The following is a 22,710-nucleotide window of genomic DNA, read 5'->3' on the forward strand; positions in this document are numbered from 1 at the left end:
TTTCCTAAAATTTTCTGTCCTTTTGTTATATTGAAAATACGAAACCAATTAGGGAAGAACAAATGCCGCCCAAGTGCCCATATTTCACCTTTTATACAATAAAACCCCAATAGCTAAGCCACCTACCTAGTGGATTTGACACTTGGCTCAGTTGGCGAAGTAGTACAAAATTCTTTATTTAAAATTTGCAAAGTATATTTTCCATCGAAATTCGAGGTTACTGACATTGCAAAATTACTAAAAACTATTAATTACATATGTTTGAATGTTTATAAACTTTATTATTTGATATAAAGTTGTTTGAATTATTTAAGTTTTTTTAATTTATGAAACTCTACCAACTGATGATTAAATTGTGTAGATGTATTTTTTTCACATTTGCACCTATCTTGTTTTTCTCTGAACCATTTTTTTTTTACAAACGAGAGGAGTTAACCCCCTATTCAGTTATCACTTTTTCCACACATTTGAATAATATGGGGACTAGGTTACCCTATTTTAATTTGAGATGGACTGAATTGCTCATGTCCTAACATTTTATTGACGTAAATAGTCAATTTCGTCATTAATTGCCCTTTTTTGCACACTCTCTTATAGTACATGGACTAAATAGGTCTTGACTCTTTTGTACAAGGACCTCTGTGTTATTTTTCCCTACAAACTAAAAGAAGTAAAGAGGAAGTATCATATACAGAAAACAAGAATAAAAGAACAAAACAAGCCGTGGGAAAGTTATGAACGAATTGGCTACTCAAATTATGCATCCAAGGCATGAGTTGAAAGAGTACTCAAATCCTACAAAATCAGAATGAAGAGGTTGAAGTAGAACAATTTCAATCTTCAACAAGGATAGGCCTATACCAGTTCCACAACGGCCCTAGACAAAAGAGGGCATTTGTTACCCTTAATAAAGTTTCTTTTCTCCAAACATTGAAAAGGAATATTATTTTCTTCAAATAGCTTTCATTTAATTCTTATTTTTTGTTATGTTGTAATATTTGGAAAAAAAAAAGGTATCGATTAATTGTATTACATTTTATTGTGTTCATCTTTATCATTAACACATGTAAGACACTGTCTTTAGCAACACGATTTGACCTTGTATATTTCCAGCTAACGCAGCCAAATGATACTCCTCTCTATCCTTGGAACCTCTAAATTCAGGCTTCACAACATCTGTGGATCTCGAATTACGACTCTGGTGCTCGTAATTTGAAAGGGTGACGTTGAACGAGCTATCTTTCGACAAGTTAATAGAAAAGATAGAAATCCCAGGCTACAAGAGAGAAAATGATGCTAATAACATTTAATAAAAGTAAATAATTTGATGAACGAAAAGTTCATTCTATCAAAGTTGGCTTACCTTTTTCTTCGCACAGTGAGCATATACACGCAAATTTGGGTTAGACTCTTGAGTTACGGCAAGTACAGTAGTTCCCGTAAGCCGGTGCCATAGAAGTGCACTAGAAACGACACAAATTAATAAGATGAATTATGTTGGTTGCTGTAGGGGAAAAAAGAAATGATAAGGCTCACACTATCTGTGTAAAGATACGGACCCGTAGTAATCTGGATTGGGAATAGATGTTGTAGTATTAAGTAAAGCATAATTTCCACCGATTAGAGTTTGCCTGCAGAAGACCTTGTGATTGTAGGTTGAAGCCATTCCCAATTGATCAAGATACCTGTTAAGGGAGAAAAGTTCAACCTCGTGTTTTATTATACACAAAGAAAAGGTAGAGGTAGAAGAAAAGGAGAGAAAAATATTACCAAAATCCATCAGCAAAGGTTGGGGACAAATCTTTAGCACCGCCGTGAAGAGCTCCGCCAAATTCAGAAACCCAAGCTCCCGACTACGGTTTAAACTTGTTGACAATATTCAAAACACCTTTATAGGTTTGGGCAACCTGATTTAAGTAAGATGGATCTTGAATCTTGGTAATCATGTTTGGATCATCACCTGCATATGCATCCATCGAATTAAGAAACTGACCCTACTACTAATAAGTAAGCCTCTAAAAACTCTTCAATGAACATTGAATTGAGACATATTTGGATACCGGGTCCAAGATTATAGATATGGTGTGTAACTCCATCAACAACATCATGTCCTGAAACTTCTAGGAAGGAATTAAACCATTTCTCATCATAATAGCCACTAGGACCTAAAACCTTTGGTTGAGTTTTGGGATCTGGGTGTAATTCTTTCACTAGATTCTTAAGTACTACTATGTCTTTTCCATATTGTCCAGTCTCAACGCTTGCACCCATCCCAGCTCCGGAGAGTTGATTTCCCGAAATAATAAATTGATTAAAATACAATTCGAAAAGTATAATGAAAAATAATCTCATGCAGAGCTTCGGGAAAACAAATTTAGTTACCAAATTCATAAGAATCAACTTTGTATCCCTTGGAAATAGTATACTCCATGAAATCCCTTGCATTTTGCGATTTCCAATCGCCAACCCAAAGACCCTTTTCGATTTGTGACCGATTTCTTCCGAGAAGAGCATTCAACCCGAACGTAACCTTTACTCTTCAAAATGTCATATCAATAATGTCAATGTCTTTACTAATAAAAAAAATGGAATGTTTAATTATTTTTCAGAATAAATAGAAATACCAACCCAGTTTGATTGAAAATTTTATTGAGTTCGTCCCATCTTTTCATGGGAAGGCGTACGAGAGAATCCGAATAAACTATCTTCATTTTTCATGAAATTGGGGCAATTCTTAACTCCTCCTACTCCAGTACACCACTTGATCTTGCAACGACCCACCAACTTTGATTCTTAAAGGATTGAATGCTGAAAGTAATTTCAAAAATTAGTCTGAAATTGTTCTTACCAGCTTTGAACCAAGTTTAGTCCAAATCGTTCACACAACCACTCTTACGAGGTGGCTTTTAACAGTATTCGAATCGCAATATTTGCAATCTCAGTTGGATTACCATGCATGAATTAATGATAGAGACATGTAATATTATTGACGTAGAACTCACCTTTTATTGCATTTATCAGACCCTTCTTTTTCAAATCCTACGAAAAACATAAAGTACAAGAAAAGTCAAAATTTATGTAAAAGACATTGTTCATACACGCACAATAAAATATTCTTACCAAATTTAATAGTCTAGCCTTTCCCCAAGGACATTGATTGTAGTTGCATTTTTCAGTAGGCCACCAATCCAATGTAGCGCATAAAGTTATCATCTGTTTCACCAATTGATGTTGCTCCTTGAATCACAACGTTCACATTTTGCGTCGACGAAAGCGATATCTGGGAAACAAGGATTGCTAGGCTGAATATGCATTTCAAATCCATATTCACGATATCTAGATATTAGGAAAGAGCGGGAAGAATTGAGGGTAATGCAATTGTAATCATGCATGCGTTTATATATATGCGTGTATTAAAAGTTTGTTACAATTAGATACGAATTTAAAATTTGTTAGGAAATTTAATCGTGGTAAAGGCATCATCATCATTTTGTTTAAAAGTTACAGTTTTGCAGCTGCAACTAAATCCTTTTCAACTACGGTCGAGATAATAATTCCAACTTGTTAGTTGGCATGGAAATTTCATTTTAAAACCACTTTTTGGCCGTCTACCATTTAAATTCCAAATTAAAGGCTTGTATTGTTTCTTTAGCTTTTATGTCTTGTTGTCCGTATTGTCAATGGAATAGGAATGTGGGTTTTGTCACAAGGAAAATTGTATTTTGAATAATATTTTAACAAGTAAATAATGCATGTTAAGGAAGTATGCAGAGATTATATTATTGCAATAATTAAACCTATCATTAAACTTGAGACTTTAGAAATTCCGTGTCGACAGTAGTAGCATATTTGAAAAAGTTTCCCACATTTTTTTCTTCGAAAATTTTCCGGAGAGGACCTATCTCCTTTCGCTCCAAAACCCTAAACCTCTTTCATGAATTTTCATAAACTCTATCGTATCTTAAAATATTTGCATACGTAAAAGAACTTTCAGAGTTATTTTAATTTACTCGATAATTGAAAGTAGTATATATTTTAAATCAATTCTATCGTATATAGATTTCAGTAGAAAGTTTTTTTTTCCCTTTATTTTATAGAAATGATAGACCACTGGGTTTTTATAAGAGAAGGAATTGTTGGCTTTGAGAATTTTACACCGGGCCTTTACAAAGCACATCTTAACGACGATGACATGAACTACCAAGACAAAGAAAGACTTGCTTTTGTTTTCGATGTAATGAAACGCATAAAAATCAAATGTTATAACCTAAAATCCAAACCCTATAGGGATTTTTATTTTATTTTCCTAAACTTTTCTGTCCTTTTGTTATATTGAAAATACAAAACCAATTAGGGAAGAACAAATGCCGCCCAAGTGCCCATATTTCACCTTTTATACAATAAAACCCCAATAGCTAAGCCACCTACCTAGTGGATTTGACACTTGGCTCAGTTGGCGAAGTAGTACAAAATTCTTTATTTAAAATTTGCAAAGTATATTTTCCATCGAAATTCGAGGTTACTGACATTGCAAAATTACTAAAAACTATTAATTACATATGTTTGAATGTTTATAATCTTTATTATTTGATATAAAGTTGTTTGAATTATTTAAGTTTTTTTAATTTATGAAACTCTACCAACTGATGATTATATTGTGTAGATGTATTTTTTTCACATTTGCACCTATCTTGTTTTTCTCTGAACCATTTTTTTTACAAACGAGAGGAGTTAACCCCCTATTCAATTATCCATTTTTCCACACATTTGAATAATATGGGGACTAGGTTACCCTATTTTAATTTGAGATGGACTGAATTGCTCGCGTCCTAACATTTTATTGACGTAAATAGTCAATTTCGTCATTAATTGCCCTTTTTTGCACGCTCTCTTATAATACATGGACTAAATAGGTCTTGACTCTTTTGTACAAGGACCTCCTGTGTTATTTTTCCCTACTAACAAAAAGAGGTAAAAGAGGAAGTATCATATACAGAAAACAAGAATAAAAGAACAAAACAAGCCGTGGGAAAGTTATGAAAGAATTGGCTACTCAAATTAGGCATCCAAGGCACGAGTTGAAAGAGTACTCAAATCCCACAAAATCAGAATGAGGAGGTTGAAGTAGAACAATTTCAATCTTCAACAAGGATAGGCCTATACTAGTTCCACAACGGCCCCAGACAAAAGAGGGCGTTTGTTATCCTTAATAAAGTTTCTTTTCGCCAAACATTGAAAAGGAATATTATTTTCTTCAAATAGCTTTCATTTAATTCTTATTTTTTGTTATGTTGTAATATTTGGAAAAAAAAGGTATTTCTAAGGTAACTAAATGAGTTTCGATTAATTGTATTACATTTTATTGCGTTCATCTTTATCATTAACACATGTAAGACACTATCTTTAAATTTGAAATTGCACTAGGAAACTTGTGACAGAAGATGTAGGGAAATGATGTAGATGGAAAAAACAAACATTGGAAACATGCCGAATCTAATATAAAGGCGACAGTGAGTGATTTATTCCCGGTGGATTTTTTTGTCCATGCAAAATATAGTAAGAAATGAATTGAGATAAAGGTAGAAAAATCGAGGGATACTAAAATCTAAAAATTCGTACATAACTAAGAACAATAGTAACAACTGGAAAAATAAGTTAGAAACTCTTGTCACATTCTAAAAGTTCAAGCGGGGTTTAACGGTATTACATTTTAGATAAAGTAATGATGTAATTTAAGCACAGGCAGGGCTTGAAAGTCTCGATGGTTACATAGACTATGGAATGAGCTGCAATAGAGATGGGCGTGGAAGCATTGACAAGCTTTGGTTCCATCGTCGGAATGTCGAATGTTTGTTGGGACCATTGAACGTCATTTAGCAACACGATTTGACCTTGTATATTTCCATCTAGCGCAGCCAAATGATACTCCTCTCTATCCTTGGAACCTCTAAATTGGGCTTCGCAACATCCGTGGATCTCGAATTACGACTCGGTGCTCGTAATTTGAAAGGGTGACGTTGAACGAGCTATCTTCGACAAGTTAAAAAAATGATAGAAATCCTGTGCTACAAGAGAGAAAATGATGCTAATAACATTTAATAAAGTAAATAATTTGATAAACGAAAAGTTCGTTCTATCAAAGTTGGCTTACCTTTTCTTCGCGAGTGAGCATATACACGCAAATTTGGGTTAGACTCTTGAGTTACGGCAAGTCAAGATTACTTCCCATAAGCGGTGCCATAGAAGTACACTAGAAACGAAACAAATTAATAAGATGAATTATGTTGGTTCTTGTAGGGAAAAAAAAGCGATAAGGCTTACACTATCTGTGTGAAGATACGGACCCATAGTAATCTGGATTGGGAATAGATGTTGTAGTATTAAGTAAAGCATAATTTCCACCGATTAGAGTTTGCTGCAGAAGACCTTGTGATTGTAGGTTGAAGCCATTCCCAATTGATCAAGATACCGTTAAGGAGAAAAGTTCAACCTCGTGTTTTATTATACACAAAGAAAAGGTAGAGGTAGAAGAAAAGGAGAGAAAAATATTACCAAAATCCATCGGCAAAGGTTGGGGACAAATCTTTAGCACCGTCGTGAAGAGCTCGCCTTGATTCGTAAACCCAAGCTCCCATTGCGGTTTAAACTTGTTGACAATATTCAAAACACCTTTATAGGTTTGGGCAACCTGATTTAAGTAAGATGGATCTTGAATCTTGGTAATCATGTTTGGATCATCACCTGCATATGCATCCATCGAATTAAGAAACTGACCCTACTAGTAATAAGTAAGCCTCTAAAACTCTTCAATGAACACTGAATTGAGACATATTTGGATACCAGGTCCAAGATTATAGATATGGTGTGTAACTCCATCAACAACATCATGTCCTGAAACTTCTAGGAAGGAATTAAACCATTTCTCATCATAATAGCCACTAGGACCTAAAACCTTTGGTTGAGTTTTGGGATCTGGGTGTAATTCTTTCACTAGATTCTTAAGTACTACTATGTCTTTTCCATATTGTTCAGCCTCAACGCTTGCACCCATCCCAGCTCCGGAGAGTTGATTTCCTGAAATAATAAATTGATTAAAATACAATTCGAAAAGTATAATGAAAAATAATCTCATGCAGAGCTTCGGGAAAACAAATTTAGTTACCAAATTCATAAGAATCAACTTTGTATCCCTTGGAAATAGTATACTTCATGAAATCCCTTGCATTTTGCGATTTCCAATCGCCAACCCAAAGACCCTTTTCGATTTGTGACCGATTTCTTCCGAGAAGAGCATTCAACCCGAACGTAACCTTTACTCTTCAAAATGTCATATCAATAAAGTCAATGTCTTTACTAAGAAAAAAAATGGAATGTTTAATTATTTTTCGGAATAAATAGAAATACCAACCCAGTTTGATTGAAAATTTTATTGAGTTCGTCCCATCTTTCCATGGGAAGGCAGCCCTGAGAGAATCCGAATAAACTATCTTCATTTTTCATGAAATTGGGGCAATTCTTAACTCCTCCTACTCCGTACACCACTTGATCTTGCAACGACCCACCAACTTTGATTCTTAAAGGATTGAATGCTGAAAGTAATTTCAAAAATTAGTCTGAAATTGTTCTTACCAGCTTTGAACCAAGTTTAGTCCAACTCGTTCACACAACCACTCTTACGAGGTGGCTTTTAACAGTATTCAAATCGCAATATTTGCAATCTCATTTAGACTACCATGCATGAATTAATGATAGAGACATGTAATATTATTTACGTAGAACTCACCTTTTATTGCATTTATCAGACCCTTCTTTTTCAAATCCTACGAAAAACATAAAGTACAAGAAAAGTCAAAATTTATGTAAAAGACATTGTTCATACACGCACAATAAAATATTCTTACCAAATTTAATAGTCCAGCCTTTCCCCAAGGACATTGATTGTAGTTGCATTTTTCAGTAGGCCACCAATCTAATGTAGCGCATACAAAGTTATCATCTGTTTCACCAATTGATGTTGCTCCTTGAATCACAACGTTCACATTTTGCGTCGACGAAAGCGATATCCGGGAAACAAGGATTGCTAGGTGAATATGCATTTCAAATCCATATTCACGATATCTAGATATTAGGAAAGAGCGGGAAGAATTGAGGGTAATGCAATTGTAATCATGCATGCGTTTATATATATGCGTGTATTAAAAGTTTGTTACAATTAGATACGAATTTAAAATTGGTTAGGAAATTTAATCGTGGTAAAGGCATCATCATCATTTTGTTTAAAAGTTACAGTTTTGCAACTGCAACTAATTCCTTTTCAACTACGGTTGAGATAATAATTCCAACTTGTTAGTTGGCAAGGAAATTTCATTTTAAAACCACTTTTGGGCCGTCTACCATTTAAATTCCAAATTAAAGGCTTGTATTGTTTCTTTAGCTTTTATGTCTTGTTGTCCGTATTGTCAATGGAATAGGAATGTGGGTTTTGTCACAAGGAAAATTGTATTTTGAATAATATTTTAACAAGTAAATATTGCATGTTAAGGAAGTATCGGAGATTATATTATTGCAATAATTAAACCTATCATTAAACTTGAAACTTTAGAAATTCCGTGTCGATGTAGTAGCATATTTGAAAAAGTTTCCCACATTTTTTTCTTCGAAAATTTTCCGGAGAGGACCTATCTCCTTTCGCTCCAAAACCCTAAACCTCTTTCATGAATTTTCATAAACTCTATCGTATCTTAAAATATTTGCGTACGTAAAAGAACTTTCAGAGTTATTTTAATATACTCGATAATTGAAAGTAATATATATTTTAAATCAATTCTATTGTATATAGATTTCAAGAGAAAGTTTTTTCCTTTATTTTATAGAAATGATAGACCACTGGGTTTTTATAAGAGAAGGAATTGTTGGCTTTGAGAATTTTACACCGGGCCTTTACAAAGCACATCTTAACGACGATGACATGAACTACCAAGACAAAGAAAGACTTGCTTTTGTTTTCAGTGTAATGAAACGCATAAAAAATCAAACCGTTATAACCTAAAATCCAAACCCTATAGGGATTTTTATTTTATTTTCCTAAACTTTTTCGTCCTTTTGTTATATTGAAAATCTGAAACCAATTAGGGAAGAACAAATGCCGCCCAAGTGCCCATATTTCACCTTTTATACAATAAAACCCCAATAGCTAAGCCACCTACCTAGTGGATTTGACACTTGGCTCAGTTGGCGAAGTAGTACAAAATTCTTTATTTAAAATTTGAAAAGTATATTTTCCATCGAAATTCGAGGTTACTGACATTCCAAAATTACTAAAAACTATTAATTACATATGTTTGAATGTTTATAAACTTTATTATTTGATATAAATTTGTTTGAATTATTTAAGTTTTTTTAATTTATGAAACTCTACCAACTGATGATTATATTGTGTAGATGTATTTTTTACACATTTGCACCTATCTTGTTTTTCTATGAACCATTTTTTTTTACAAATGAGAGGAGTTAACCCCCTATTCAATTATCCGTTTTTCCACACATTTGAATAATATGGGGACTAGGTTACCCTATTTTAATTTGAGATGGACTGAATTGCTTGTGGCCTAACATTTTATTGACGTAAATAGTCAATTTCGTCATTAATTGCCCTTTTTTGCACACTCTCTTACAGTACATGGACTAAATAGGTCTTGACTCTTTTGTACAAGGACCTCCTGTGTTATTTTTCCCTACTAACTAAAAGAAGTAAAAGAGGAAGTATCATATACAGAAAACAAGAATAAAAGAACAAAACAAGCCGTGGGAAAGTTATGAACGAATTGGCTACTCAAATTAGGCATCCAAGGCGCGAGTGGAAAGAGTACTCAAATCCCACAAAATCAGAATGAGGAGGTTGAAGTAGAACAATTTCAATCTTCAACAAGGATAGGCCTATACCAGTTCCACAACGGCCCCAGACAAAAGAGGGCGTTTGTTATCCTTAATAAAGTTTCTTTTCGCCAAACATTGAAAAGGAATATTATTTTCTTCAAATAGCTTTCATTTAATTCTTATTTTTTGTTATGTTGTAATATTTGGAAAAAAAAAAGGTATTTCTAAGGTAACTAAATGAGTTTCGATTAATTGTATTACATTTTATTGTGTTCATCTTTATCATTAACACATGTAGGACACTGTCTTTAAATTTGAAATTGCACTAGGCAACTTGTGACAGAATATGTAGGGAAATGATGTAGATGGAAAAAACAAACATTGGAAACATGCCGAATCTAATATAAAAGCGACAGTGAGTGATTTATTCCCGGTGGATTTTTTTGTCCATGCAAAATATAGTAAGAAATGAATTGAGATACAGGTAGAAAAATCGAGGGATACTAAAATCTAAAAATTCGTACATAACTAAGAACAATAGTAACAACTGGAAAAATAAGTTAGAAACTCTTGTCACATTCTAAAAGTTCAAGCAGGGTTTAAAGGTATTACATTTTAGATAAAGTAATGATGTAATTTAAGCACGTGTGAGGGCTTGAAAGTCTCGATGGTTACATAGACTATGGAATGAGCTGCAATAGAGATGGGCGTGGAAGCATTGACAAGCTTTGGTTCCATCGTCGGAATGTCGAATGTTTCTGTTGGGACCATTGGAACGTCATTTAGCAACACGATTTGACCTTGTATATTTCCAGCTAGCGCAGCCAAATGATACTCCTCTCTATCCTTAGAACCTCTAAATTCAGGCTTCGCAACATCCGTGGATCTCGAATTATGACTCTGGTGCTCGTAATTTGAAAGGGTGACGTTGAACGAGCTATCTTTCGACAAGTTAATAAAAATGATAGAAATCCCAGGCTACAAGAGAGAAAATGATGCTAATAACATTTAATAAAGGTAAATAATTTGATAAACGAAAAGTTCGTTCTATCAAAGTTGGCTTACCTTTTTCTTCGCACAGTGAGCATATACACGCAAATTTGGGTTAGACTCTTGAGTTACGGCAAGTACAGTACTTCCCATAAGCTGGTGCCATAGAAGTGCACTAGAAACGAAACAAATTAATAAGATGAATTATGTTGGTTGCTGTAGGGAAAAAAAGAAACGATAAGGCTCACACTATCTGTGTGAAGATACGGACCCGTAGTAATCTGGATTGGGAATAGATGTTGTAGTATTAAGTAAAGCATAATTTCCACCGATTAGAGTTTGCCTGCAGAAGACCTTGTGATTGTAGGTTGAAGCCATTCCCAATTGATCAAGATACCTGTTAAGGGAGAAAAGTTCAACCTCGTGTTTTATTATACACAAAGAAAAGGTAGAGGTAGAAGAAAAGGAGAGAAAAATATTACCAAAATCCATCAGCAAAGGTTGGGGACAAATCTTTAGCACCACCGTGAAGAGCTCGCTTGATTCGAAACCCAAGCTCCCGACTGCGGTTTAAACTTGTTGACAATATTCAAAACACCTTTATAGGTTTGGGCAACCTGATTTAAGTAAGATGGATCTTGAATCTTGGTAATCATGTTTGGATCATCACCTGCATATGCATCCATCGAATTAAGAAACTGACCCTACTAGTAATAAGTAAGCCTCTAAAAACTCTTCAATGAACATCGAATTGAGACATATTTGGATACCAAGTCCAAGATTATAGATATGGTGTGTAACTCCATCAATAACATCATATCCTGAAACTTCTAGGAAGGAATTAAACCATTTCTCATCATAATAGCCACTAGGACCTAAAACCTTTGGTTGAGTTTTGGGATCCGGTGTAATTCTTTCACTAGATTCTTAAGTACTACTATGTCTTTTCCATATTGTTCAGCCTCAACGCTTGCACCCATCCCACTCAGGAGAGTTGATTTCTGAAATAATAAATTGATTAAAATACAATTGAAAAGTATAATGAAAAATAATCTCATGCGAGCTTCGAAAACAAATTTAGTTACCAAATTCATAAGAATCAACTTTGTATCCCTTGGAAATAGTATACTTCATGAAATCCCTTGCATTTTGCGGTTTCCAATCGCCAACCCAAAGACCCTTTTCGATTTGTGACCGATTTCTTCTGAGAAGAGCATTCAACCCGAACGTAACCTTTACTCTTCAAAATGTCATATCAATAAAGTCAATGTCTTTACTAAGAAAAAAAAATGGAATGTTTAATTATTTTTCGGAATAAATAGAAATACCAACCCAGTTTGATTGAAAATTTTATTGAGTTCGTCCCATCTTTCCATGGGAAGGCAGCCCTAAGAGAATCCGAATAAACTATCTTCATTTTTCATGAAATTGGGGCAATTCTTAACTCCTCCTACTCCGTACACCACTTGATCTTGCAACGACCCACCAAATTTGATTCTTAAAGGATTGAATGCTGAAAGTAATTTCAAAAATTAGTCTGAAATTGTTCTTACCAGCTTTGAACCAAGTTTAGTCCAACTCGTTCACACAACCACTCTTACGAGGTGGCTTTTAACAGTATTCGAATCGCAATATCTGCAATCTCATTTGGACTACCATGCATGAATTAATGATAGAGACATGTAATATTATTTACGTAGAACTCACCTTTTATTGCATTTATCAGACCCTTCTTTTTCAAATCCTACGAAAAACATAAAGTACAAGAAAAGTCAAAATTTATGTAAAAGACATTGTTCATACACGCACAATAAAATATTCTTACCAAATTTAATAGTCCAGCCTTTCCCCAAGGACATTGATTGTAGTTGCATTTTTCAGTAGGCCACCAATCCAATGTAGCGCATACAAAGTTATCATCTGTTTCACCAATTGATGTTGCTCCTTGAATCACAACATTCAGATTTTGCGTCGACGAAAGCGATATCTGGGAAACAAGGATTGCTAGGCTGAATATGCATTTCAAATCCATATTCACGATATCTAGATATTAGGAAAGAGGGGGAAGAATTGAGGGTAATGCAATTGTAATCATGCATGCGTTTATATATATGCGTGTATTAAAAGTTTGTTACAATTAGATACGAATTTAAAATTGGTTAGGAAATTTAATCGTGGTAAAGGCATCATCATCATTTTGTTTAAAAGTTACAGTTTTGCAGCTGCAACTAATTCCTTTTCAACTACGGTCGAGATAATAATTCCAACTTGTTAGTTGGCAAGGACATTTCATTTTATAACCACTTTTGGGCCGTCTACCATTTAAATTCCAAATTAAAGGCTTGTATTGTTTCTTTAGCTTTTATGTCTTGTTGTCCGTATTGTCAATGGAATAGGAATGTGGGTTTTGTCACAAGGAAAATTGTATTTTGAATAATATTTTAACAAGTAAATATTGCATGTTAAGGAAGTATGCGGAGATTATATTATTGCAATAATTAAACCTATCATTAAACTTGAAACTTTAGAAATTCCGTGTCGATAGTAGTAGCATATTTGAAAAAGTTTCCCACATTTTTTGCTTCTAAAATTTTCCGGAGAGGACCTATCTCCTTTCGCTCCAAAACCCTAAACCTCTTTTGTAACACCCAGAACCCGAGACCATCGCCGGTGTCGGACACGAGGGGTTAACGAGCCAAGTCCTCTTAAAGCGCCGACCAATTTGGCATTTCCAGACAGGCTGGAAAACTGCGTTACTGTCGTCTTAAAAATCATATCTCGAGTTTCAAAACTCAGAAACTGATTCTGTAAATTTTCCCTGAATTTAGACCCATATATCCTTCCATGGATTTATTTCTATAATTTTTGGTCAGGCCAATTGGTACAGTTTATTAGTTAAAGTCACCCATTTTACAGAGGTCGATGACACTGACCTTCGCGCGTTACAACTTGAATATCTATCTGTACAGGGCTTTAATACTGGTTCCGTTTCTTTCTAATGAAACTAGACTCAAAAAGGAATCTGCACATATAGGGCATGACTCCTAATTCATTCTGGATAATTTATAGTAAATTTTCAAAGTCGCGACAGGGGACCCAGAAACCGTTCTAGCCCTGTCTCACGAGAACTTTAATATCTCTCGGTATACTATTCATATGATCGTTTCGTTACTTTTACATGAAAATAGACTCGTAAAGGTTCGATCGCATAATTTATTCACTATTTAACACCATTCCTACAAATTTTGGTGATTTTTCACATCCACGTCACTGCAGCTGCCAGCCTCTGTTTTTAAGGTAGGCCTTACCTATATTGTAGTTCCCATGGACCAACTATAGTCTAGTCATACTTAGGTCCACATATGATCATATTTAGCCATTCCAATGGCTGATCATGTGACCAACTCTCTCATTCCAAACCATAATCACATCATGAAACCAAATATAATTACAAACCATATATGGTCAAATTCCATACTCCACTTTTACGAACCATTTTCGCATGGCCGCACACATATACATCACAAAGTACTTAAAAACAACCGAGGGTAGTCCTCTACATGCCATATCCAAAACTCAACTAAAGGAGTACCAAAAAGGGCTTTGATAGTGTGGTTGACTTCAACTTCTATGATCCCGAATCCGATTGCTAACGAGCAAAATCTATAAACAGAGAAACAAAGAAACGGAGTAAGCAATTTATGCTTAGTAAGTTTCGAGCCATAATATACACACAACCAAAGCATAGCATTCAAGTAGCTAAACAATAATTCATACACATCTTTGTTTCAATTTCATAACAAACTTTTGTGCACAATTCACTTAATAAGAAATATCATTTCGGCTCAATGGCCACATACAAGGGCACAATTTCAATTGCTTATTACTTCATCCAATCGAATAAAAATCTAAGTTCCGATACTCGAAAACTTACCTCGGATGTTGTCGAATGATTCCGATGGCTATTCGACTACTTTTTCCTTCCCTTTATCGGATTTGGTCCCTCTTTGCTCTTGAGCTTAATTTAACAATTAAATTGATTCAATCATTTGAGTATCAAAAAGAGGAACTCAAGGCACTTAGCCCACATATATTCACTAGACATTAAAGTCACATAAGTACAGAATTCATGAATCGACTCAACACACAAAGCCTTCAACATGCTTACTCATGGCCGAACAACACAACCTCTTAGGTACTCATTCATGGTCGATTATGCATGTTGATGTTGAGGCCAATTATGTGTTTAATACCACACATGAATGGCACACATTTTACTAGCTAATGCTTTACATATTGTAGCTCAATACACATCTATCATTTACTTCATAATCAAAACATAATCACATGAAAATACATACTTTGAGGTAGTATATATGTCATACCAATACATCATGTGCAAACATGTATACACATATAGGTGCAAGGCCGAATCTCAAGGGGTTCATACCCATCCAAACACAAATTTTTACCATTCGAGTAACAAGCATAAATCATGCTCATGAATGCACCATGGCGAATACATCACAACCATACCCTTTCAACTTCGGTCATGGTTAAACAAAGAATTCAATGTCCTACTCAAGAATACTAAAAGAAATTTCAAGAGTAGTCAATCCATCATTACATGCATCATCAACAAGCTTCACATTTAGCATGCAATGGCTTTAACACAATATCACCCTTGGCCAAATACCATTTTCATGGCATAACAAGGATTTGAACCATGGCTAACATGCACATCAAGTTAGCAACCAAAACAAGCATGAATCTCATGACACAACCTCAAACATACCTTAATCTTGATGCAAGTATAGCCAAATCTCCTTCTAGTTCTCTTCTAAACCAAGCATGAAGCAAAAATCCTTCCTTTTTCCTTAGTATTTTCGGCCAAAGAAGAGAAAAATGGATGAACAAATTTTTTTTCTTTCTTTCTCTACAACTCACGGCAATGGGGAGAAGATACCACACTCACACACAATTTTTTTTCATTCTTTTATCACCCATACACCATTGTTTATTATTTCTCCCTAATACACCAACAAAACATGTTTCATGACATGTTTAGCCCATACACCCTTGTCATGGCGGCCACTTCATGTTGGGGAAATTTGACATGCAAATCCTTATTTTTGCATGCATTATCAACTAGTCATCACACATTTCCCCATCATACTTTCAAAGTTTACTACTAGATCCTTTCTAGTGAAATTCACATTTATAACTCCAAATCGAAATATCAAAAATGTCACACATGAATTAACACATATTATAGGCATCAAAATAAATTTTAAATTATTTTTATGCCTTCGTTTTGTGGTCCTGAAACCACATCCCGACTAGGGTCAATTTTGGGCTGTCACATCTTTCATGAATTTTCATAAACTCTATCGTATCTTAAAATATTTGCGTACGTAAAAGAACTTTCAGAGTTATTTTAATTTACTCGATAATTGAAAGTAATATATATTTTAAATCAATTCTATCGTATATAGATTTCAGTAGAAAGTTTTTTTTTCCCTTTATTTTATAGAAATGATAGACCACTGGGTTTTTATAAGAGAAGGAATTGTTGGCTTTGAGAATTTTACACCGGGCCTTTACAAAGCACATCTTAACGACGATGACATGAACTACCAAGACAAAGAAAGACTTGCTTTTGTTTTCAGTGTAATGAAACGCATAAAAAATCAAACCGTTATAACCTAAAATCCAAACCCTATAGGGATTTTTTATTTTATTTTCCTAAACTTTTCTGTCCTTTTGTTATATTGAAAATACGAAACCAATTAGGGAAGAACAAATGCCGCCCAAGTGCCCATATTTCACCTTTTATACAATAAAACCCCAATAGCTAAGCCACCTACCTAGTGGATTTGACACTTGGCTCAGTTGGCGAAGTAGTACAAAATTCTTTATTTAAAATTTGAAAAGTATATTTTCCATCGAAATTCGAGGTTACTGACATTGCAAAATTACTAAAAACTATTAATTACATATGTTTGAATGTTTATAAACTTTATTATTTGATATAAATTTGTTTGAATTATTTAAGTTTTTTTAATTTATGAAACTCTACCAACTGATGATTATATTGTGTAGATGTATTTTTTTCACATTTGCACCTATCTTGTTTTTCTATGAACCATTTTTTTTTACAAACGAGAGGAGTTAACCCCCTATTCAATTATCCCTTCTTCCACACATTTGAATAATATGGGGACTAGGTTACCCTATTTTAATTTGAGATGGACTGAATTGCTTGTGTCCTAACATTTTATTGATGTAAATAGTCAATTTCGTCATTAATTGCCTTTTTTTGCACACTCTCTTATAGTACATGGACTAAATAGGTCTTGACTCTTTTGTACAAGGACCTCCTGTGTTATTTTTCCCTACTAACTAAAAGAAGTAAAAAAGGAAGTATCATATACAGAAAACAAGAATAAAAGAACAAAACAAGCCGTGGGAAAGTTATGAACAATTGGCTACTCAAATTAGGCATCCAAGGCGAGTGGAAAGAGTACTCAAATCCCACAAAATCGAATGAGGAGGTTGAAGTAGAACAATTTCAATCTTCAACAAGGATAGGCCTATACCAGTTCCACAACGGCCCCGGACAAAAGAGGGCATTTGTTATCCTTAATAAAGTTTCTTTTCGCCAAACATTGAAAAGGAATATTATTTTCTTCAAATAGCGTTCATTTAATTCTTATTTTTGTTATGTTGTAATATTTGGAAAAAAAAAGGTATTTCTAAGGTAACTAAATGAGTTTGATTAATTGTATTACATTTTATTGTGTTCATCTTTATCATTAACACATGTAGGACATTGTCTTTAAATTTGAAATTGCACTAGGCAACTTGTGATGAATATGTAGGAAATGATGTAGATGGAAAAACAAACATTGGAAACATGCGAATCTAATATAAAAGCGACGAGTGAGTGATTTATTCCGGTGGATTTTTTGTCCATGCAAAATATAGTAAGAAATGAATTGAGATACTGGTAGAAAAATCGGGGATACTAAAATCTAAAAATTCGTACATAACTAAGAACAATAGTAACAACTGGAAAAATAAGTTAGAAACTCTTGTCACATTCTAAAAGTTCAAGCAGGGTTTAAAGGTATTACATTTTAGATAAAGTAATGATGTAATTTAAGCACAGTGAGGGCTTGAAAGTCTCGATGGTTACATAGACTATGGAATGAGCTGCAATAGAGATGGGCGTGGAAGCATTGACAAGCTTTGGTTCCATCGTCGGAATGTCGAATGTTTCTGTTGGGACCATTGGAACGTCATTTAGCAACACGATTTGACCTTGTATATTTCCAGCTAGCGCAGCCAAATGATACTCCTCTCTATCCTTGGAACCTCTAAATTCGGGCTTCGCAACATCCGTGGATCTCGAATTACGACTCTGGTGCTCGTAATTTGAAAGGGTGACGTTGAACGAGCTATCTTTCGACAAGTTAATAAAAATGATAGAAATCCCAGGCTACAAGAGAGAAAATGATGCTAATAACATTTAATAAAAGTAAATAATTTGATAAGCGAAAAGTTTGTTCTATCAAAGTTGGCTTACCTTTTCTTCATACAGTGAGCATATACACGCAAATTTGGGTTAGGCTCTTGAGTTACAGCAAGTCTGATTACTTCCCATAAGTGGTGCCATAGAAGTGCACTAGAAACGAAACAAATTAATAAGATGAATTATGTTGGTTGCTGTAGGGAAAAAAAGAAACGATAAGGCTCACACTATCTGTGTGAAGATACGGACCCGTAGTAATCTGGATTGGGAATAGATGTTGTAGTATTAAGTAAAGCATAATTTCCACCGATTAGAGTTTGCTGCAGAAGACCTTGTGATTGTAGGTTGAAGCCATTCCCAATTGATCAAGATACTGTTAAGGAGAAAAGTTCAACCTCGTGTTTTATTATACACAAAGAAAAGGTAGAGGTAGAAGAAAAGGAGAGAAAATATTACCAAAATCCATCGGCAAAGGTTGGGGACAAATCTTTAGCACCACCGTGAAGAACTCATGATTCGAAACCCAAGCTCCCGATTGCGGTTTAACCTTGTTGACAATATTCAAAACACCTTTATAGGTTTGGGCAACCTGATTTAAGTAAGATGGATCTTGAATCTTGGTAATCATGTTTGGATCATCACCTGCATATGCATCCATCGAATTAAGAAACTGACCCTACTAGTAATAAGTAAGCCTCTAAAAACTCTTCAATGATCACTGAATTGAGACATATTTGGATACCAAGTCCAAGATTATAGATATGGTGTGTAACTCCATCAACAACATCATATCCTGAAACTTCTAGGAAGGAATTAAACCATTTCTCATCATAATAGCCACTAGGACCTAAAACCTTTGGTTGAGTTTTGGGATCTGGGTGTAATTCTTTCACTAGATTCTTAAGTACTACTATGTCTTTTCCATATTGTTCAGCCTCAATGCTTGCACCCATCCCAGCTCCGGAGAGTTGATTTCCTGAAATAATAAATTGATTAAAATACAATTCGAAAAGTATAATGAAAAATAATCTCATGCAGAGCTTCGGGAAAACAAATTTAGTTACCAAATTCATAAGAATCAACTTTGTATCCCTTGGAAATAGTATACTTCATGAAATCCCTTGCATTTTGCGATTTCCAATCGCCAACCCAAAGACCCTTTTCGATTTGTGACCGATTTCTTCCGAGAAGAGCATTCAACCCGAACTTAACCTTTACTCTTCAAAATGTCATATCAATAAAGTCAATGTCTTTACTAAGAAAAAAAAATGGAATGTTTAATTATTTTTCAGAATAAATAGAAATACCAACCCAGTTTGATTGAAAATTTTATTGAGTTCGTCCCATCTTTCCATGGGAAGGCAGCCCTAAGAGAATCCGAATAAACTATCTTCATTTTTCATGAAATTGGGGCAATTCTTAACTCCTCCTACTCCGTACACCACTTGATCTTGCAACGACCCACCAAATTTGATTCTTAAAGGATTGAATGCTGAAAGTAATTTCAAAAATTAGTCTAAAATTGTTCTTACCAGCTTTGAACCAAGTTTAGTCCAACTCGTTCGCATAACCACTCTTACGAGGTGGCTTTTAACAGTATTCGAATCGCAATATTTGCAATCTCATTTGGACTACCATGCATGAATTAATGATAGAGACATGTAATATTATTTACGTAGAACTCACCTTTTATTGCATTTATCAGACCCTTCTTTTTCAAATCCTACGAAAAACATAAAGTACAAGAAAAGTCAAAATTTATGTAAAAGACATTGTTCATACACGCACAATAAAATATTCTTACCAAATTTAATAGTCCAGCCTTTCCCCAAGGACATTGATTGTAGTTGCATTTTTCAGTAGGCCACTAATCCAATGTAGCGCATACAAAGTTATCATCTGTTTCACCAATTGATGTTGCTCCTTGAATCACAACGTTCACATTTTGCGTCGACGAAAGCGATATCTGGGAAACAAGGATTGCTAGGCTGAATATGCATTTCAAATCCATATTCACGATATCTAGATATTAGGAAAGAGGGGGAAGAATTGAGGGTAATGCAATTGTAATCATGCATGCGTTTATATATATGCGTGTATTAAAAGTTTGTTACAATTAGATACGAATTTAAAATTGGTTAGGAAATTTAATCGTGGGAAAGGCATCATCATCATTTTGTTTAAAAGTTACAGTTTTGCAGCTGCAACTAATTCCTTTTCAACTACGGTCAAGATAATAATTCCAACTTGTTAGTTGGCAAGGACATTTCATTTTATAACCACTTTTGGGCCGTCTACCATTTAAATTCCAAATTAAAGGCTTGTATTGTTTCTTTAGCTTTTATGTCTTGTTGTCCGTATTGTCAATGGAATAGGAATGTGGGTTTTGTCACAAGGAAAATTGTATTTTGAATAATATTTTAACAAGTAAATATTGCATGTTAAGGAAGTATGCGGAGATTATATTATTGCAATAATTAAACCTATCATTAAACTTGAAACTTTAGAAATTCCGTGTCGACAGTAGTAGCATATTTGAAAAAGTTTCCCACATTTTTTGCTTCTAAAATTTTCCGGAGAGGACCTATCTCCTTTCGCTCCAAAACCCTAAACCTCTTTTGTAACACCCAGAACCCGAGACCATCGCCGGTGTCGGACACGAGGGGTTAACGAGCCAAGTCCTCTTAAAGCGCCGACCAATTTGGCATTTCCAGACAGGCTGGAAAACTGCGTCACTGTCGCCTTAAAAATCATATCTCGAGTTTCAAAACTCAGAAACTGATTCTGTAAATTTTCCCTGAATTTAGACTCATATATCCTTCCATGGATTTATTTCTATAATTTTTGGTCAGGCCAATTGGTACAGTTTATTAGTTAAAGTCACCCATGTTACAGAGGTCGATGACACTAACCTTCGCGCGTTACAACTTGAATATCTATCTGTACAGGGCTTTAATACTGGTTCTGTTTGTTTCTAATGAAACTAGACTCAAAAAGGAATCTGCACATATAGGTCATGACTCATAATTCATTCTGGATAATTTATAGTAAATTTTCAAAGTCGCGACAGGGGACCCAGAAACTGTTCTGGCCCTGTCTCACGAGAACTTTAATATCTCTCGGTATACTATTCATATGATCGTTTCGTTACTTTTACATGAAAACAGACTCGTAAAGCTTCGATCGCATAATTTATTCACTATTTAACACCATTCCTACAAATTTTGGTGATTTTTCAAATCCACGTCACTGCAGCTGGCAGCCTCTGTTTTTAAGGTAGGCCTTACCTATATTGTAGTTCCCATGGACCAACTATAGTCTAGTCATACTTAGGTCCACATATGGTCATATTTAGCCATTCCAATGGCTGATCATGTGACCAACTCTCTCATTCAAACCATAATCACATCATGAAACCAAATATAATTACAAACCACATATGGTCAAATTCCATACTCCACTTTTACGAACCATTTTCGCATGGCGCACACATATACATCACAAAGTACTTAAAAACAACCGAGGTAGTCCTATACATGCCATATCCAAAACTCAACTAAAGGAGTACCAAAAAGGGCTTTGATAGTGTGGTTGACTTCAACTTCTATGATCCCGAATCCGATTGCTAACGAGCAAAATCTATAAACAGAGAAACAAAGAAACGGAGTAAGCAATTTATGCTTAGTAAGTTTCGAGCCATAATATACACACAACCAAAGCATAGCATTCAAGTAGCTAAACAATAATTCATACACATCTTTGTTTCAATTTCATAACAAACTTTTGTGCACAATTCACTTAATAAGAAATATCATTTCGGCTCAATGGCCACATACAAGGGCACAATTTCGATTGCTTATTACTTCATCCAATCGAATAAAAATCTAAGTTCTGATACTCGAAAACTTACCTCGGATGTTGTCGAATGATTCCGATGGCTATTCGACTACTTTTTCCTTCCCTTTATCGGATTTGGTCCCTCTTTGCTCTTGAGCTTAATTTAACAATTAAATTGATTCAATCATTTGAGTATCAAAAAGAGGAACTCAAGGCACTTAGCCCACATATATTCACTAGACATTAAAGTCACATAAGTACGGAATTCATGAATCGACTCAACACACAAAGCCTTCAACATGCTTACTCATGGCCGAACAACACAACCTCTTAGGTACTCATTCATGGTCGATTATGCATGTTGATGTTGAGGCCAATTATGTGTTTAATACCACACATGAATGGCACACATTTTACTAGCTAATGCTTTAAATATTGTAGCTCAATACACATCTATCATTTACTTCATAATC

General features: G+C 34.6%; 2 protein-coding genes, 1 long non-coding RNA gene and 2 pseudogenes across 3 annotated transcripts; all 5 read right to left on the reverse strand.

The window, feature by feature from the left end:
- Positions 1–1,057: 1,057 nt before the first annotated feature.
- Positions 1,058–3,365, reverse strand: LOC108455033 (heparanase-like protein 2; annotated as a pseudogene).
- A 2,853-nt stretch (positions 3,366–6,218) lies between these two features.
- Positions 6,219–8,174, reverse strand: LOC128279331 (heparanase-like protein 2). Its single transcript, XM_053024845.1, has 7 exons — positions 7,902–8,174; positions 7,784–7,820; positions 7,409–7,589; positions 7,163–7,317; positions 6,841–7,074; positions 6,553–6,741; positions 6,219–6,250 (listed from the first exon to the last, which is right to left on the reverse strand). Exons 1-7 carry the CDS (start codon positions 8,172–8,174, stop codon positions 6,219–6,221), a joined length of 1,101 nt encoding a protein of 366 aa, XP_052880805.1.
- Positions 8,175–10,491: 2,317 nt separating this feature from the next.
- LOC108455146 (heparanase-like protein 2) lies at positions 10,492–12,941 on the reverse strand (annotated as a pseudogene).
- A 5,057-nt stretch (positions 12,942–17,998) lies between these two features.
- LOC128288344 (heparanase-like protein 1) lies at positions 17,999–19,353 on the reverse strand. The gene is made up of 3 exons (XM_053024846.1): positions 19,143–19,353; positions 18,857–19,042; positions 17,999–18,330 (listed from the first exon to the last, which is right to left on the reverse strand). The coding sequence occupies exons 1-3, from the start codon at positions 19,351–19,353 to the stop codon at positions 17,999–18,001; spliced, it is 729 nt and encodes a 242-aa protein (XP_052880806.1).
- A 364-nt stretch (positions 19,354–19,717) lies between these two features.
- On the reverse strand, positions 19,718–20,456 carry LOC128288342 (uncharacterized). The gene is made up of 3 exons (XR_008278738.1): positions 20,205–20,456; positions 20,087–20,123; positions 19,718–19,892 (listed from the first exon to the last, which is right to left on the reverse strand). It is a non-coding gene; the product is annotated as an uncharacterized LOC128288342 (long non-coding RNA).
- Positions 20,457–22,710: the final 2,254 nt, after the last annotated feature.

Source organism: Gossypium arboreum, unplaced genomic scaffold (assembly GCF_025698485.1).
Source record: "Gossypium arboreum isolate Shixiya-1 unplaced genomic scaffold, ASM2569848v2 Contig00206, whole genome shotgun sequence".
Classification (NCBI taxonomy): Eukaryota; Viridiplantae; Streptophyta; class Magnoliopsida; order Malvales; family Malvaceae; genus Gossypium; species Gossypium arboreum.

What these genes read in the sequence shown, in the direction of transcription:
- LOC128288344 (XM_053024846.1), bottom strand. Translation starts at nt 19,353, where the DNA reads ATGGGTGCAAGCATTGAGGCTGAACAATATGGAAAAGACATAGTAGTA. An exon ending in TATCTATAATCTTGGACTTG is followed by an intron (nt 19,043 to 19,142) that starts GTATCCAAATAT and finishes ATGCATATGCAG; the next exon opens with GTGATGATCCAAACATGATT. An exon ending in ACCTTTGCCGATGGATTTTG is followed by an intron (nt 18,331 to 18,856) that starts GTAATATTTTCT and finishes ACTTGTCGAAAG; the next exon opens with ATAGCTCGTTCAACGTCACC.
- LOC128279331 (XM_053024845.1), bottom strand. Translation starts at nt 8,174, where the DNA reads ATGCATGATTACAATTGCATTACCCTCAATTCTTCCCGCTCTTTCCTA. An exon ending in TCTGATAAATGCAATAAAAG is followed by an intron (nt 7,590 to 7,783) that starts GTGAGTTCTACG and finishes AATTACTTTCAG; the next exon opens with CATTCAATCCTTTAAGAATC. An exon ending in TATCTATAATCTTGGACCTG is followed by an intron (nt 6,742 to 6,840) that starts GTATCCAAATAT and finishes ATGCATATGCAG; the next exon opens with GTGATGATCCAAACATGATT.